At 38.9% G+C, this 17,331-nt stretch overlaps 1 protein-coding gene across 1 annotated transcript in view; it reads left to right on the top strand.

Moving 5' to 3' along the window:
• The window catches only part of LOC106071041 (A disintegrin and metalloproteinase with thrombospondin motifs 9-like), a 145,779-nt gene that overhangs the window by 63,610 nt on the left and 64,838 nt on the right, over nucleotides 1–17,331 (top strand). The window contains exons 3-4 of the mRNA XM_056027552.1: nucleotides 12,770–12,971; nucleotides 14,514–14,773. Coding sequence (XP_055883527.1) covers nucleotides 12,770–12,971; nucleotides 14,514–14,773 — 462 coding nt within the window. The remainder of the gene's footprint in view (nucleotides 1–12,769; nucleotides 12,972–14,513; nucleotides 14,774–17,331) is intronic.

The raw sequence follows: 17,331 nt of genomic DNA, 5'->3' as shown, positions 1-17,331 counted from the left end.
AATGAGTTTGTACTTTTACAAGTCAACACTGGCAAAAGGAAAGAATTCTTCAATACGGTGAAGAAACGAAAGCTGAAATGGTTCGGCTATATTGTAAGACAGGACTCACTATCAAAAGTCATCCTTCAAGGTACAGTGGATGGAGCACAAAGAAAGGCACGCTGGATAACATACAAGAATGGACCGGCCTCTCTCTTGATAGCCTGCTCAGAACAGCTGCTGGCTGGATAACATACAAGAATGGACCGGCCTCTCTCTTGATAGCCTGCTCAGAACAGCTGCTGGCTGGATAACATACAAGAATGGACCGGCCTCTCTTTTGATAGCCTGCTCAGAACAGCTGCTGGCTGGATAACATACAAGAATGGACCGGCCTCTCTCTTGATAGCCTGCTCAGAACAGCTGCTGGCTGGATAACATACAAGAATAGACCGGCCTCTCTCTTGATAGCCTGCTCAGAACAGCTGCTGGCTGGATAACATACAAGAATAGACCGGCCTCTCTCTTGATAGCCTGCTCAGAACAGCTGCTGACTGGATAACATACAAGAATAGACCGGCCTCTCTCTTGATAGCCTGCTCAGAACAGCTGCTGGCTGGATAACATACAAGAATAGACCGGCCTCTCTCTTGATAGCCTGCTCAGAACAGCTGCTGGCTGGATAACATTCAAGAATAGACCGGCCTCTCTCTTGATAGCCTGCTCAGAACAGCTGCTGACTGGATAACATACAAGAATAGACCGGCCTCTCTCTTGATAGCCTGCTCAGAACAGCTGCTGGCTGGATAACATACAAGAATAGACCGGCCTCTCTCTTGATAGCCTGCTCAGAACAGCTGCTGGCTGGATAACATACAAGAATAGACCGGCCTCTCTCTTGATAGCCTGCTCAGAACAGCTGCTGACTGGATAACATACAAGAATAGACCGGCCTCTCTCTTGATAGCCTGCTCAGAACAGCTGCTGACTGGATAACATACAAGAATAGACCGGCCTCTCTCTTGATAGCCTGCTCAGAACAGCTGCTGGCTGGATAACATTCAAGAATAGACCGGCCTCTCTCTTGATAGCCTGCTCAGAACAGCTGCTGACTGGATAACATACAAGAATAGACCGGCCTCTCTCTTGATAGCCTGCTCAGAACAGCTGCTGACTGGAACAAGTGGTGGGATTGGGTTACAAAAACTGTCACAGCACCCTTACAACAAAAGTCATGGGACAGACGATGATTGGAGTAGGTGCTCAATATTTTTAATGACATTGGGTAAATGAGGTCTCAAGTTTTGCAAATCTTCATAGGCCTATGATTCGTAAGTTGGAAGCCACCGCCCTCAGCTACTTGTAGAAGTGTTGCTTCGTTTGGAACGAGATTCTTAGTTCACCCCCCCCCACCCCCTAGTCCTTGTTTTGAATAATTGCGCTGTGTAACGAGATAAATGAACAACTTTCATTTCATTCTCAGCTCGCCTTCAAGTGTCAGGTCTTCGCTTGATCGATTGACATTTTTTATTAGTTTGTGAACAGATTGAGTTTAAATAACTTCTTTTACGTTTACAGTTGAACGACTAATATAATTTGAAACATCTAATTAGTTAACGCACATTATCATTATCTCCAGTCAAGAGAAACAAAATGAAGGTCCTTTACATTGTAATACGATAAGAATGAGCAAGTGTAGTCAGTAGTTTCCAATACCTCGGGTCTATCGTCTCAGATGAGGGAACCAAACCTGAACTACTGACCAGAGTTGCATAGTCCACAGTAGCACTTGCAATACTCAAAATAATCTGGAAAAACAAAGGCATAGCCCTCCACACTAAAACAGACTGATGCGCTCCCTGGTCATGGCCGAATTCTTATATGCTTGTGAGTCTTGGACGCTGACTAGAGACTAGAGCTAGAGAGGAGGATCCTAGTAATGGAATTGAGATACTACAGAAAGATCCTATATATCACTTACAGAGACCGCATCGCTAGTGAAGAGATTAGAAACAGGGTTATAAGCAGCCAATCGTCCCAGTGATGATCTGCTAACTACTGTAAACAAAATGCAAGCTTAAAATCTATGGCCATATCACAAGGTCCTCAGGGCTCGCAAAGACCTTCCTTCAGGGAACAGTACCAAAAAAAAAAGAAGAAGAAGCAGACTGAGAAAGCGATGGGAAGACGGGCCTGTCATTGAAAGAAATTCTATCCAAGGAGAGGAATGGAGAAAGGTCAGCAGATCTTGTGTGGTACCCCAACGGTTCAATAGACTAAGGGATAGGTGAAGGAGAAGAATGAGCAAGCGAAGCCAAGGTAATAGATCTTTTTTGACACACATGCTAAATCTAATTTCCAAACATTGAACTGCTGCACGTAGAGATATATCTTGTTGGATTTGTGTCTAAGTATCTGGTAAGGAGACAACTCTTAATTATTTTAACCCCCCCCCCCCCATGTCTATCGTGATATCGTTGATTACTTCCCTTATCCTTGTTTAAAATCAATACATTCTTTTCGATTATACCTAAGCCTTAAAGAGATCAACAAACATTTAGATAATAAAAAAAAGTATTATCCCTGTTCGTAAACAAAGATGTAATACCTACACACATGAAGTTGGAGCATTGTTTATGAATGTACAATGTTTGGAAACGATACATTAATCCCGGAGAAAAAAGATGATATTATTTATTGTTAATGGTTTTTAATGGATAGTTACTTGAAATCATTTCGATTGATTGTGTATTGGACTTGGAATGCACAAGAAAGATGGTAATCACTTGTATATTCACACATCGTGGAATCTTAGAAACATCATATTGTGGGAAGTAGACTAAAGTTCTTTGTTCTTCTTGGGAACAACTGGAGAACACAATCTGTACACAGGCAACACAAACAAGATAGAATACAAGAAACCACAAACAAAATGTTTCTTGAGCTAAAAAGAAGCACAAAATGTGTTTTTAATGTTTTCATTTTAAACTTTGCGTAAACTTAGAAAAACTTTAGTGTCCACAAATATCTAGACATGTCATTATGTTTATTGTCCACAAATATCTAGACATGTCTTCATGTTTATTGTCCACAAATATCTAGACATGTCTTCATGTTTATTGTCCACAAATATCTAGACATGTCATCATGTTTATTGTCCACAAATATCTAGACATGTCTTCATGTTTATTGTCCACAAATATCTAGACATGTCTTCATGTTTATTGTCCACAAATATCTAGACATGTCATCATGTTTATTGTCCACAAATATCTAGACATGTCATCATGTTTATTGTCCACAAATATCTAGACATGTCATCGTGTTTATTGTCCACAAATATCTAGACATGTCATCATGTTTATTGTCCACAAATATCTAGACATGTCATCATGTTTATTGTCCACAAATATCTAGACATTTCATCATGTTTTGTTTCTTTGTGATTTGGTTAACGCGCACCATCAACTGTCACTTCTTGTTCTTGTAAGCTTGCATTGGAATGTTTGTGATTTGTAGAATATTGGTGTAGTCTTCACACACACTCACACAAACACTCATACACACTCATACACACTCACACAAACACACAGACACGTGCACACATCAAAAGTACAAGTAGTATTTTCAAGTGTACACAGTCTGCATGTTTTCTTGAAAGTGCGTTGTTTTTGGAAAGAACAATTTTGAAGACATTTTTTTTTTAATTAATGAAAAACGTAACTATTGGCGTCACATTTGATATGGCTTTCTGTATTGTTAGCAGATTTGCGTCTCTGTAGAAATAAAAAAAAAAGAATATTGTCTGTACATTTGTTTTAAATCCATCATACACTAGACACAGAAAAGTTGTTTCTGGTTCAACTCAGTGGAAAGTTCATCAACTGGAGGTCGTCAAGTGACATCATGTCATTGTTGTGAATGTGTCCACTGCGTGAGCGTGTGGTCTCAATAAGGCGATACCGACAATGACTATTTTTATTGTTGAAGTGGTTGTCGTCACCACGTCACAGCTCTTGGATGGAAACGTTGAGGAAATCATGAGATCCCCCACAACCGTTTTGATCTCGTTCTTTTGGTTATCCTCACTGACCTATGTTTCTTTGTTGTGTTGTTTAATAGACTGACACCATTTGTCACTGACCTATGTTTCTTTTTTGTGTTGTTTAATAGACTGACACCATTTGTCACTGACCTATGTTTCTTTGTTGTTTTGTTTAATAGACTGACAGCTTTAAAAAAAAATCTACCATCATGAAGTTTAACAATGATTTTTAAATCATCAATAAAACCATAGCGAGGAAACGAATCCTTCATTGTACTTCATTCCTCGACAGTAGCATCAAGAACTTTGTTAGTTCTCAAATTTTCTGCTTCTTTTTTTTTTTAACCTTTGTTCGGTGACGTAATGATTGTGATCTGTGATTGACTCCGTAGCGGGCAGGTCACGTGGCGAACAGATCAAACCAATAATAAAGTCACGTGACTGGCCACACCATTTTTAACAGTAGAAATACAGACTTATGTATACGATACTAACCCATAATATCGGGAAATCTACAAGTTCAGGGTCCCGTTACGGATTCATCAAAGTGTGCTCCCACTAAGGCGAATTCCACTAGACTTCCATGACAACAGGCTTGGCTTGTGGTTTGCTGATCGCTTAGTATTTATAAAGAAGTCAATAGAAACTCAGCAGAAACATATGATCTAAGTAGACTATAACATTGTTACGGAAAATGTTCGGGTAGTTGTATACTGTACAATCTGTTACAGAGTTCTCTCAAAAGGCAAGGCGAGGACCAGTTACGACACTCCGTGGGCCCCATTATATAATAGAATATTTAAAAACAAAATTACGGGCCCATAAGCAGCGGCCCATGGGGTGCTGGTCCATTGGGCCTTTGTCTAGATGCCTACATAGCAAGTCCGCTCCTGCTTGATGATATGATGTAGTTTATCTTGTAACTTCCTACAAGTAAGTTCTGCGTTCTGCGCTCTGAGCAATCTTCAGACTCAATGCCTCATCATTAACTTCATAGTTAACATGCAGCAGTGAGATTCTCCTCATATTTCTAATAATACTAATATTTAGATCTCAGTTTTCATTTTACGGGATGATAGGGGATGAGTTTTTTTCTTTCTGAAGTTGCTTATCGGACGTTCACATTAAAAGAAGGGGGGGGGCAGACTGTTGGTGTTGATGAAACCTCTTCACGCACTTTTGAAAAGGTCAACTCAATGAAGGAAAATGTGACCCGCAATGACAACGCAAGGACTCTCAAAACATTGAAATATTGCCCCCAGATGGACCAGACATTTCTTACAGTGCGCTCTAGCTCTTCAACAAACCCCAAGGATCAGCAGAGGCAGAGCAATAGAGCGCTTTCATTGTAGCTTCTACTCCAAGGCGAAGTGGATGACGAAAGTGAACTAGGACACAAAGTATCAAAGACATGAAATGATCTTGTGTCTCAGTGCTCAGTGCTGAAATGATCTTGTGTCTCAGTGCTCAGTGCTGAAATGATCTTGTGTCTCAGTGCTCAGTTCTGAAATGATCTTGTGTCTCATTGCTCAGTGCTGAACTGATCTTGTGTCTCAGTGCTCAGTGCTGAACTGATCTTGTGTCTCAGTGCTCAGTGCTGAAATGATCTTGTGTCTCAGTGCTCAGTGCTGAAATGATCTTGTGTCTCAGTAGCAGCACAATGTTGAGATCTGCAAACAGAGAACATTGTTGGGAAGAAATGTTTACATTGCAGTCATCTAGCAAGGGAGAGAATCTCTAGAACCAAAACAAAGTTGTAGCTGCACATATAACGAAATACCCGGTTTAAGAAGATAGCTGGTGGGGTAGGTAGTTATATAGAAAGAGAGAGAGAGAGAGACAGACAGAGAGAGACAGACAGAGAGAGACAGACAGAGAGAGACAGACAGAGAGAGAGACAGACAGAGAGACAGAGAGAGACAACAGACAGACAGAAAGAGGCAGACAGAGAGAGACAGACAGATAGAGAGAGAGAGATGCTCTAAACACAAGGGAGTCAAATAGGACAAGAGTAGATATTTAGTCAAATAGGACAAGAGTAGATATTTAGTCAAATAGGACAAGAGTAGATATTTAGTCAAATAGGACAAGAGTAGATATTTAGTCAAATAGGACAAGAGTAGATATTTAGTCAAATAGGACAAGAGTAGATATTTAGTCAAATAGGACAAGAGTAGATATTTAGTCAAATAGGACAAGAGTAGATATTTAGTCAAATAGGACAAGAGTAGATATTTAGTCAAATAGGACAAGAGTAGATATTTAGTCAAATAGGACAAGAGTAGATATTTAGTCAAATAGGACAAGAGTAGATATTTAGTCAAATAGGACAAGAGTAGATATTTAGTCAAATAGGACAAGAGTAGATATTTAGTCAAATAGTCGTGACAGCGATAGAGAGGCAGGGGGAGAAGCTAAGTTAGGGAAAGTGTTTTGCAAGAGGAGGGTAATTATTATAAGACCCCCCCCACACACACACACACAATCCAACTTTGGCTTGTAGATCTTTATATAAGAGCATTGCAGTCTAGATGTGAACCAAATCAAATGTCTGTCTAAAGAAAGTGATAGTTTGTAATAACAATTCAACAAACATTTGCTAAATCTGAGCTAATCAACAACCCATTTTTAGATCTGATCAAATCCACAACTCATTATGAAATCTGACCAAATCAACAACCTTTTACTAAATCTGACCACATCTAGGACAGCACTTTGTGTTTACTCTCCATCACGTCTTGGATCTCAAACAAAATGTGAGACGGTGTTGAAGTGCAAGAAAATAAAATTATTGACTAGCACTCTCTCTCTCTTACTCTCTCTGGTTCTCTCTCTCTCTCTGGTTCTCTCTCTCTCTCTGGTTCTCTCTCTGCTTCTCTCTGGTTCTCTCTCTCTCTGGTTGTCTCCCTGGTTGTCTCTCTGGTTCTCTCTCTTACTCTCTCTCTGGTTCTCTCTCTCTCTGGTTCTCTTTTTGGTTCTCTCTCTGGTTCTCTCTCTCTCTCTCTCTGGTTCTCTCTCTCTCTCTCTGGTTCTCTCTGGTTATCTCTCTCTCTGGTTCTCTCTCTGGTTCTCTCTGGTTATCTCTCTCTCTGGTTATCTCCCTGGTTGTCTCTCTGTGGTTATCTCTCTCTCTCTGGTTCTCTCTCTGGTTATCTCTCTCTCTGGTTGTCTCTCTGGTTCTCTCTCCTCTCCCTCTCTATATAAGACATTAGAATGTATGATATGTGTGTCTACATAACCAGAGGGGGATGTTTGCTGTTGTTGTTGGTGAGTACCTACTTGTTCAAGGTAATTGCCTGAAAGAATGAACACTTGAATGAACTTTAAGCTGCTCGTCTATTACCCCAAGTAGAGACAGAAGATAACGACTCTTTGAAATATGGAGAAGTGTTCTAGTGGAAAAAAACGTTTTGTTTTCGACATAAACAACATGTTTGAATGGTGTGTCCACAAAACTAGAAGCAACACATGAACTAGAGTCAATTGAGTGCTTGAAAACAAACCAGAGATAGCAAGAGAGTGAGAGAAAGAGAGAAATAAGCCACGGAGAGAGTAAAGATTGTATGTCCCAACATCTTCAGGTTGAATGATGTAGCCAGTATGATTGCCTTGTTCTTGTTAGTTCAACATTTGTGTTTTTTTGTGTCTTTTTTTCTTTGCACTGATACGTAGTTATATATATATATCAGAGAGAGACAGAGAGAGAGAGAGAGAGAAGTAGTGGGGGTGGCGCTAGAGATATGTTCTTGAGTGAGAGGTCTGTTTACTGAAAACATTATTTAGAAAAGTCTTAGAAAATAAACAAGTGCTTTCAAAAAATGAAATGAAAGTGGAGAAAGATTCTCGAAGGTGAGTCAGACTCCCCTGCAATCTAATCTGCAGAATGTAAAACCTTAACAGTGTCAACACAAGAATAAAAAAAAAACCAAACAAAACAAACAACAACCCCCCCCCTCTTCCCAGACACAAGAATAACACTAAATGACATTATTTCTGTCTGTTGGATAGAATTGATGTTATTTGAGTGTCGTCTATAATGCAATTAGCTCTGCTTGAAACTTGGACTAGGTGGAATGACAGTTTTGTCCATGCTCATAGCTGCTCTCTCTCTCTCTCTTATTTGCCAGTTTAACTTTATTTATTTTTTTGGATGACATCACTTACATTTTTAGCTGAAACCTCTGGTGAGAACAGTGGCCAGTCCTAATCTCCACTCGCGATAATCTCGTTTTTACATCATTTAATAATGGATTTATAACTACAATATAAATACAGAATTTTTAGCGGCCCCCGAAAGGGGAATAGACGCTATTAGTTTTGTGTGGTCTGTACGTCCGTCCGTCTGTCCCGTTTAGATCTCGTAAAATATAAAAGATATTGAAAATCAGACATCATGATATTTTAGACACTTTAAAGTTCTGATGCAACGGCTACTTTTTTCTTATCTGAAAGTGAAAAATTTAATTTTTAAAATCAACTATGCAAGCATTTTTTGCATAAAATTACACCATTTTTACAACTATTCACTATTAATAGTAACAAACACGGAGGCTTTACAACTCTCTACCATATTGCTAACACATTTATGTAAATGGTTTTAGTTTTTTTGAAGAGGAAAAAATCTATCTAGTATGCATATAAGTGGAACATAATTTAAAACAACAAATAATAAGTAGTTTTTCATATTATCCCGTGAACTGTAATGCACTCTCATGGTAATGGAATGCTGAACAAAGGAAGGGGGATAATTTTTTTTTTTTACGGAAATGTTGTTTTCTTGAGGATTTGAATAACAGATTGACCATTTACAGAACAATTAGATCATTAAGATATTCATTTTATACATCAGTTAGGCCAGGTTTACATCTAACTTCATCTCCATTTTCACCTTTCCTTTGGTCTGCTGGACCGCACAGGATCTGTCAACCTTCTTTCTCCATTCTTCTCTGTCATTTGCCTTTGATAGAATTTCATTCTAATATTCTTTCTGAAAATATTGAAACCTGCCTTTTTACCTGCCTGGGTGGACCACTTCGGGGGCCGATTTTGAGTTTGTGTTTCCAAACAAACTGTCTTTGTAACCTTTTGTTTTTCTTGAAAAGTCTTTGCGCCCCTTTTCAGCACGCCGCGCCTCCTTAGAGGGCCGGACGATGTCCACGGTTTGAGTAACGCTGAGATATAACCTATATAAAACTTCAAACCTCTGTACATAGATTTAAGAATGACTACTATACTAAAAGTTTCCCTGTTATCTTCTTTGCGACTGATTCGCTCAAAGCGACAAGGAACACGAGACAGCCGATCGTCTTCTTATGATCTCGATGGAACTGTAGATCTAATCCTTCAAAGAGATATCGACCATCAGAAACACAAATAGATTGAGCGCAAACAATATACAGCTTCATCTTTTTTTTTTTTTTTTTAGGGAGTCAAAATTTCGGCATTATGGGTAAAGAGTAGTAGTCTATTAATTGTCTTCCAACAGAAGATCACAAGTTTTCATATGAGAGAAGAATTCACAGAGCATAGACATATGTCTATGTCACAGAATTAATGACTTTTGACGCCATTTTGTTTTTCATGCGATAGTGTAATAAAATAAGCGAATATTAATCGCCTCATAGCCAGTCTGTACACTTTAATGTCTAGTTTTTTTTAGGAGGTTGTTTTTGAAGTTTATTTTGTAACTTGCGTTTTTATCTGTCCTATCTTTATCCTATAACGCAGTATAACTTTGAAAGTAGTACCAACAATCTCTCACATACCTTTGCTTTTTAAAGAAAGAGAAAAAAGAAAGGGAGGTGGAACTTTCTTTATGCGGTTTTCATCCTATAATTCCATAGATTGCTATGGTTGTCAGAATTATGGAGGAACTTTTTTTTTTTTGGTGCTCACATTATTATGTATTTAGAAGCTAAATCCTCTTTCTAATGTTATGACGTGGTGACTGTTTACGGATTTAAGGTTCTTTGTGGTTCTTGTATTTATTTTGTTCTGGATCTGGTGTTGACCAGGTCGTCCAGACAAGCCTCCACACAGAAGTCGTTCGTATCCAGGAGCTGGCGGTCTCCTCAGTGAAGAAACTCCCCATAGGTGGTTAAAACACGGAGGTCCGCACTGCGTATAAAGGTGTGACCCGACTCACCAATAGCCACACACATTGAGGAACCTTCAGACAGGATTGGGAGTTAATATCTTACGCTTGTCAGCTTCGGGGAATGAATGGTGAAAGAGTGCACTACGCATAGATTCCCTGCACGACGTTCCGATACCCTAAATTAGCTTTTTTAGCGACCCCCGGGAAAAGACGCTATTACTTTTTTGTTATCTCTCCGTCCGTCCCGTTTAGATCACGTAAACTAGAAAAGATATTGAAAATCCGACATCATAGTATTTTAGACCATTCAAAGTTCTAATGCAAAGGCTACTTTGTTTTTCTGAAAGCAAAAAATCTCATTTTTAAAATCAATTATGCAAGCAGATTTTCATAAAAATAAACCATATTTACAACTATTCACCATTAATTAATAGTAACAAACACTAAAGGCTATCTAGTAAGGGAGATCAGCATCTACCATATTTTTATCACATTTATGTAAACGGTTTTAGATTTTTTGTCAAAAAATTTTTTTTTATTGCTAAGCTATGTAGTTCTGTCATTATAACTACTACATTTACAACAAAAATGTTTACTTTTTTTTAAGAGAAAAAAATTATTTAGTATGCATATAAGTGGAACATAATTTAATAACAATTAATAAGTAGTTTTTCATATTATCGCATGAACGGCAGGGGTAATACAATATCATGAACACATAACTAAAGAATTTTGTTTTATTTTTTTTAAGATTTTTTTTTCTTGAGGCTTTGAATAAGAGATTGACAATTTACAAAACAATTAGATAATCATTATAAGACATCAATTAGGCCATGTTAATATATTAACCGAACATTCACTTGGTCTGCTGAACCTGATCTGTCAACCTTCTTTCTCCATTCTTCTCAGCCATTTGCTTTTGATAGATTATCATTCTGATAATCTGTCTGAAAATATTGAAACCTGCTTTTTTTTATCTGCCTGGTGGGCCACTGCGGGGGCCGATTTTGAGTTTGTGTTTCCACCCAAACTGTCTTTGTAACCTTGTTGAAGGCGTTTTCTTGTCATTTCTCACGTTTGCTTAGGCCAGTGATAAATATTTTCCACTCAAAACTGAACACTTTGTATAGATCTATATATATATATACCTACTTTGTAAAGAGCTCCCTATATATCATGGGCGTAACCGGGGGGGGGGGGGGTTTGGGGTTCAAACCCCCCCCCCCCCCAAAATGAAATCCCCACCCCCGCAGAGGGGGGTGTCGGAGCTAAGTGGCTGATCTTTTGCTTTGATTTTGTTTATTTTAGGTGAAATTTTAATACTAAACCATCACTTGCCCTGGCACAGCCAAGGGGGTTTTGAGTTTAAAACCCCATACCAAGGGGTTTTGAATTGAAAACCCCTACCAGGGGGTTTTGAGGAGTTTTGAGTTTGAAAACCCCTACCAGGGGGTTTTAAGTTTAAAACCCCTTACCGGGGGTTTTGAGTTTGAAAACCCCCACTTGGGGGTTTTCATTTTAAAATCACCTACCAGGGGGTTTGGCATTTAAATCACCCTCTTCTAAACAAAAAAATGCAAACGACAATCCTCAAATTCGAAGAGCACATCTTCAATGTTATTTCTAAAGCAAACTACAGTCACCAAATTCTATGACCGTAGCTAAATGTGGTTTTGAATTTAAAAAAACAACAACTCCACAGATTTTTTAGTTTAAACCCCCCCCCCCCAACAGATGATTTTGACTATAAAACTTCCCTTTTCGATATAACATCTAAAGCAAAATAGTCACCTAATTCCAAGATCGTAGTCAAGAGAAGTTACACATGTCTACCAGTGGTTGGGCTCCAGTAATAAAATGCAATGAAATTGAAAAGCACTAAATGTGGCTCTACAAAGATGGCTAAGACGGATTTTAGGAGTCAGTTATAGAGATCGGGTCTAAATCAAGGAAATCCTATGCCGAACTGGGAGTCGACCCCTTAGTAAGGTTGTGACAGAGAGTCGCATAAGGTTTGCGGGACATGTTCTCACACAAAATGAATTAAGCATAATAAGAGTTTCGATGACATCCTAGTACAACTTGGCGCCACACTTTCATGGAGGTCCTCAGAGCAGGTGGGAAGAGGCTTCAGACATTGCCAGTGACAGATTTTTGTGGAAACAGCTTGCTAGCTAGCTTGGTAGGGTCTAATTCAGTAAGAATAGCACATGAGGTTTTTAAAATAAAACTTTTTGATAGCAAAAAATGCACTGTAGGTACATCAGAATATGCATTTAGTTGGTTTTCAATACCAGAAATAGTGCTTGAGTTGGGGTTCCGCCCAGCGGTGGGGAAGCTCTCAGCGCTCCCCCAGACCCCTTGCTGGCAAGGGCGAGGAGTCTACAATTTTTTCACTAACTCCAGGAAGAACCTATTCTGGGGTTTAATAAACGTCTTCCAAAAGAATATATATAATTTTCTCGTGGGGTGGGGGGAGAAAAAAATCCCCCACCGAAAAAAAATCCTGGCTACGCCCATGCTATATATACCTACTTTTTCTCGGCTTTACTTGTACTCTTTAACTGTATATCAATGTTTTCTTTTGTTGTTGTTTTTTTTTATGAGAATTATTATTAAATCATATTTTCCGTTGTTTTTTTTTCCAGAGAGGCATCATTCAAATGAATGGGGAGAGATATTACATTCGTCCAGAAACCTTGCGAGGTTCCCACAACATGTTTTCAGAAGCATCCAAATCATCCAGTTCATTTCTGTCAATACTTTCACCGTATTTAAAACAATATCAACATATCGTCAGCAGGATTGCCATCAAAAATCCACATTCTCCCTCCAATTGTAGTATAACAGGTAAGCCATTGGACTAGTTAGACCACGTGTACCTTCCAATGGTAGTAGAACAGGTAAGCCATTGGACTAGTTAGACCAAGTGTACCCTCCAATGGTAGTAGAACAGGTAAGCCATTGGACTAGTTAGACCACATTTACCCTCCAATGGTAGTAGAACAGGTAAGCCATTGGACTAGTTAGACCACGTGTACCCTCCAATGGTAGTAGAACAGGTAAGCCATTGGACTAGTTAGACCACGTGTACCTTCCAATGGTAGTAGAACAGGTAAGCCATTGGACTAGTTAGACCACATTTACCCTCCAATGGTAGTAGAACAGGTAAGCCATTGGACTAGTTAGACCACATTTACCCTCCAATGGTAGTAGAACAGGTAAGCCATTGGACTAGTTAGACCACATTTACCCTCCAATGGTAGTAGAACAGGTAAGCCATTGGACTAGTTAGACCACATTTACCCTCCAATGGTAGTAGAACAGGTAAGCCATTGGACTAGTTAGACCACGTGTACCCTCCAATGGTAGTAGAACAGGTAAGCCATTGGACTAGTTAGACCACGTGTACCTTCCAATGGTAGTAGAACAGGTAAGCCATTGGACTAGTTAGACCACGTGTACCCTCCAATGGTAGTAGAACAGGTAAGCCATTGGACTAGTTAGACCACGTGTACCTTCCAATGGTAGTAGAACAGGTAAGCCATTGGACTAGTTAGACCAAGTGTACCCTCCAATGGTAGTAGAACAGGTAAGCCATTGGACTAGTTAGACCACATTTACCCTCCAATGGTAGTAGAACAGGTAAGCCATTGGACTAGTTAGACCACATTCTCCTTCCAAAGGTAGTAGAACAGGTAAGCCATTGGACTAGTTAGATAAGTGATTTTTCATAGCAGACGTCAGACAGAAAGTATTCCACTAGGAATGTCTTACAACAACACCAAACCAGCATAGCCTCAACTTCAGAACATTAGAATGCGTGTTTCAAAAGTTGCGGGACACTCGAAAAAGAAAAAAAAAAAAGCTTTTGCCGAAGAAAGGTGTAGAGGGCGAAATGAGAAATCGAATGGACCTTAGGAGGATACCAGCTTTTTCTGCATCAAATGTGACAAAATATGTTTGTTGCAGGTGGACTTGCATCGTCCTGTGTAATACTGCACAGATCCTTCATCTAGGTTATTGATCTTGATGAAATAATTAGGTAATACAATGTATGAAGATGATTGTTTTCTTTTATTATATAGGTTTATATTTCAACAGTAAATAAAGTGATTTATGATATAAACTGTTTATTTTTACAAAAGTACAATGTATGGTATCATTTGGGGCTGTGGAAAAGAAATGATATATCTCAGAGTGTTTCTTTGTTCATGTTTATTCTTTTTTCTAAAGCTCTAAGTATTAAGCAGCAAATTACTCTCTAGCCTTGAACTGTCGTATACAATCCCCTTTTGTCACGACCTATGATATCTTCCCGCGTGAATTATTTTAAGTTATGTTTTATAAATTGTTGTTTTTACATCATTTTTAATACCTTTCTTTTCACAGCTAATTTTAAACATCACCGTTTAAAGAAACATCAGGACAAATTAGAAGCATATAAACAATTGTATCATAGTAGTCAATATGAACACTTGAAAGATGTGTCATTCGGTGAGGCCACGGGGAGTCTTAAGGAGAATAGAAGAAGACGCTCGGTTGGAGTCTCCAGAAGACACACTGTAGAGACACTGGTGGTGGCTGATGCCAAGATGTATGAGTACCACGGAAAGGACGTTGAGAATTACGTCTTAACCCTCATGTCTATTGTGAGTATTGACCTGCATACAATCCACTCTACTAGGGCTTGCATACATCGACCACATGTCTTAACCCTCATGTCTATTGTGAGTATTGACCTGCTTACAATCCACTCTACTAGGGCTTGCATACATCGACCACCAGTCTTAACCCTCATGTCTATTGTGAGTATTGACCTGCTTACAATCCACTCTACTAGGGCTTGCATACATCGACCACCAGTCTTAACCCTCATGTCTATTGTGAGTATTGACCTGCTTACAATCCACTCTACTAGGGCTTGCATACATTGACCAATAGTCTTAACCCTCATGTCTATTGTGAGTATTGACCTGCTTACAATCCACTCTACTAGGGCTTGCATACATTGACCACCAGTCTAAATAGGCCTATTTGAACCTTCTTACATTGAGCATCATTCTCATTACTAAAGCATTCGTACATTTAACATCAGTATCAATACTAGAACTTTCCTGCATCTATCTCAATCTTAATCAAAGGCGGATTCAAGGTGGAGGCAGTAGTGGCGATCGCCTTCCCCCACTCCACCATTATATATTAATTATGTATATTTGAAACAAGCAGCACAGAGCTTATGATTTCCTATGAATTACTTTCCATTCAATGAAGGAGAAGAAAATCACTTTTTTTGGAATCATTTCATTAATGAAACGATTAAAACAACAATTATTATAACTTGAACTGTTAACACACATCTGACAGTAAGTATACATGTATATGTATGTCCAGTCCAGTGTCCTGCTTTATTTGGAACACTTTACATTTCTTTTATTCTAGTAAGAGTAACAAATGATCTATTGGCTAAAGATTTAGTGTAGGCCCTATCCGACAGTTTTATTGAAAAATGAAATGGTTTTAACTGTTTAAAAAAAAAGTTTATATCAGGAACACTTTATTTAGCAGAGTTCCATCGGCTCACACTGTGTCAGTATAAATTTAAATTTAAAAAAATCCTTTAAGATTCTAGATAGAGAGAGAGAGGGGGGGGGAGAGGGAGAGAGAGAGAAGGGAGAGGGGGGGAGTGAGTGAAAGAAGAGAAGAGCAAAGAGCCTATGAAATACTTTAAATTGAATTAAGAAGCCAGTCAGTGATTGTATGTACAATTATTTTTGTAGGGGTGCTGACGAGGAAAAGTTAGAAAAATAAAACTAGAATTCCCAGCTCAGAAGAAGGCTTGTTTGTGTGTGGGAGGTCGATGCATCATTCTAATTCAACGCAGTAGCCTTTCCGATAAAGAGCTGAAAAGACAAATAATGCTCAAATATTGTATATAGGACTATTTTCTATGGCGTAAATGGTGGGTGGGGGAGGGTGGAATGAAGTGATACCGGTAATGGAACTCACGGGCAAAAAGTACATAGATGGCAGGGGTAGCGTTATTAAACAGTTTTTTTAAGGAGTGGAGCGGGGCTAAAAGGATGAGAGAGAAAACATGATCTAGACTATTCACAGGTCAGAAGTGAATGTATTTGGAAGGGCGTTTGAAAGTGGGCCGTTCCAATGAAACGTAACATCTACTGAGAGTACACGGGCCGGGATTGTCAAAGAGAAAAAAAATAGGGGAGGGTTAAGGGGCAAAGTATTCTGTGATCATTAAGGGGAGAGTATTCTGTGATCATTAAGGGGAGAGTATTCTGTGATCATTAAGGGGAGAGTATTCTGTGATCATTAAGGGGAGAGTATTCTGTGATCATTAAGGGGAGAGTATTCTGTGATCATTAAGGGGAGAGTATTCTGTGATCATTAAGGGGAGAGTATTCTGTGATCATTAAGGGGAGAGTATTCTGTGATCATTAAGGGGAGAGTATTCTGTGATCATTAAGGGGCAAAGTATTCTGTGATCATTAAGGGGAGAGTATTCTGTGATCATTAAGGGGAGAGTATTCTGTGATCATTAAGGGGCAAAGTATTCTGTGATCATTAAGGGGAGAGTATTCTGTGATCATTAAGGGGAGAGTATTCTGTGATCATTAAGGGGAGAGTATTCTGTGATCATTAAGGGGCAAAGTATTCTGTGATCATTAAGGGGAGAGTATTCTGTGATCATTAAGGGGAGAGTATTCTGTGATCATTAAGGGGAGAGTATTCTGTGATCATTAAGGGGAGAGTATTCTGTGATCATTGAGGGGAGAGTATTCTGTGATCATTAAGGGGTGAGTATTCTGTGATCATTAAGATTTGCAGAATGCAATAAATATATAGAGCCTATAAAATATTTCCAATAAGAACTGAAAACAGAAGAATGATGAAATAAGACTATTTGTTAAGACGGAGAGTGGGGTGTGTGGGAGAGGAGATACTCGAATTAATATATAAATATAATTTAGAAATTATAGAGGGTTTGATTCGTTGCGTAGGGTTATGGCAGATTGCAAGCGTGTCTATGTATCTGAGAGAGAGAGAGAGAGAGAGAGAGAGAGAGAGAGAGAGAGAGAGAGAATTGGTAATAACTATACATATACACTTGTTTTAATCGGAAACTGTATTTGTATGTGATGTATCACAAGCCTATGTGGCTATCTCAAGGTAAGCAGTTTACTGAATG

Source organism: Biomphalaria glabrata, chromosome 4 (genome assembly GCF_947242115.1).
Source record: "Biomphalaria glabrata chromosome 4, xgBioGlab47.1, whole genome shotgun sequence".
NCBI classification, from domain to species: domain Eukaryota; kingdom Metazoa; phylum Mollusca; class Gastropoda; family Planorbidae; genus Biomphalaria; species Biomphalaria glabrata.
Note: the sequence above shows the minus strand (reverse complement) of the source record. Positions and strands in the feature narration are given on the sequence as shown.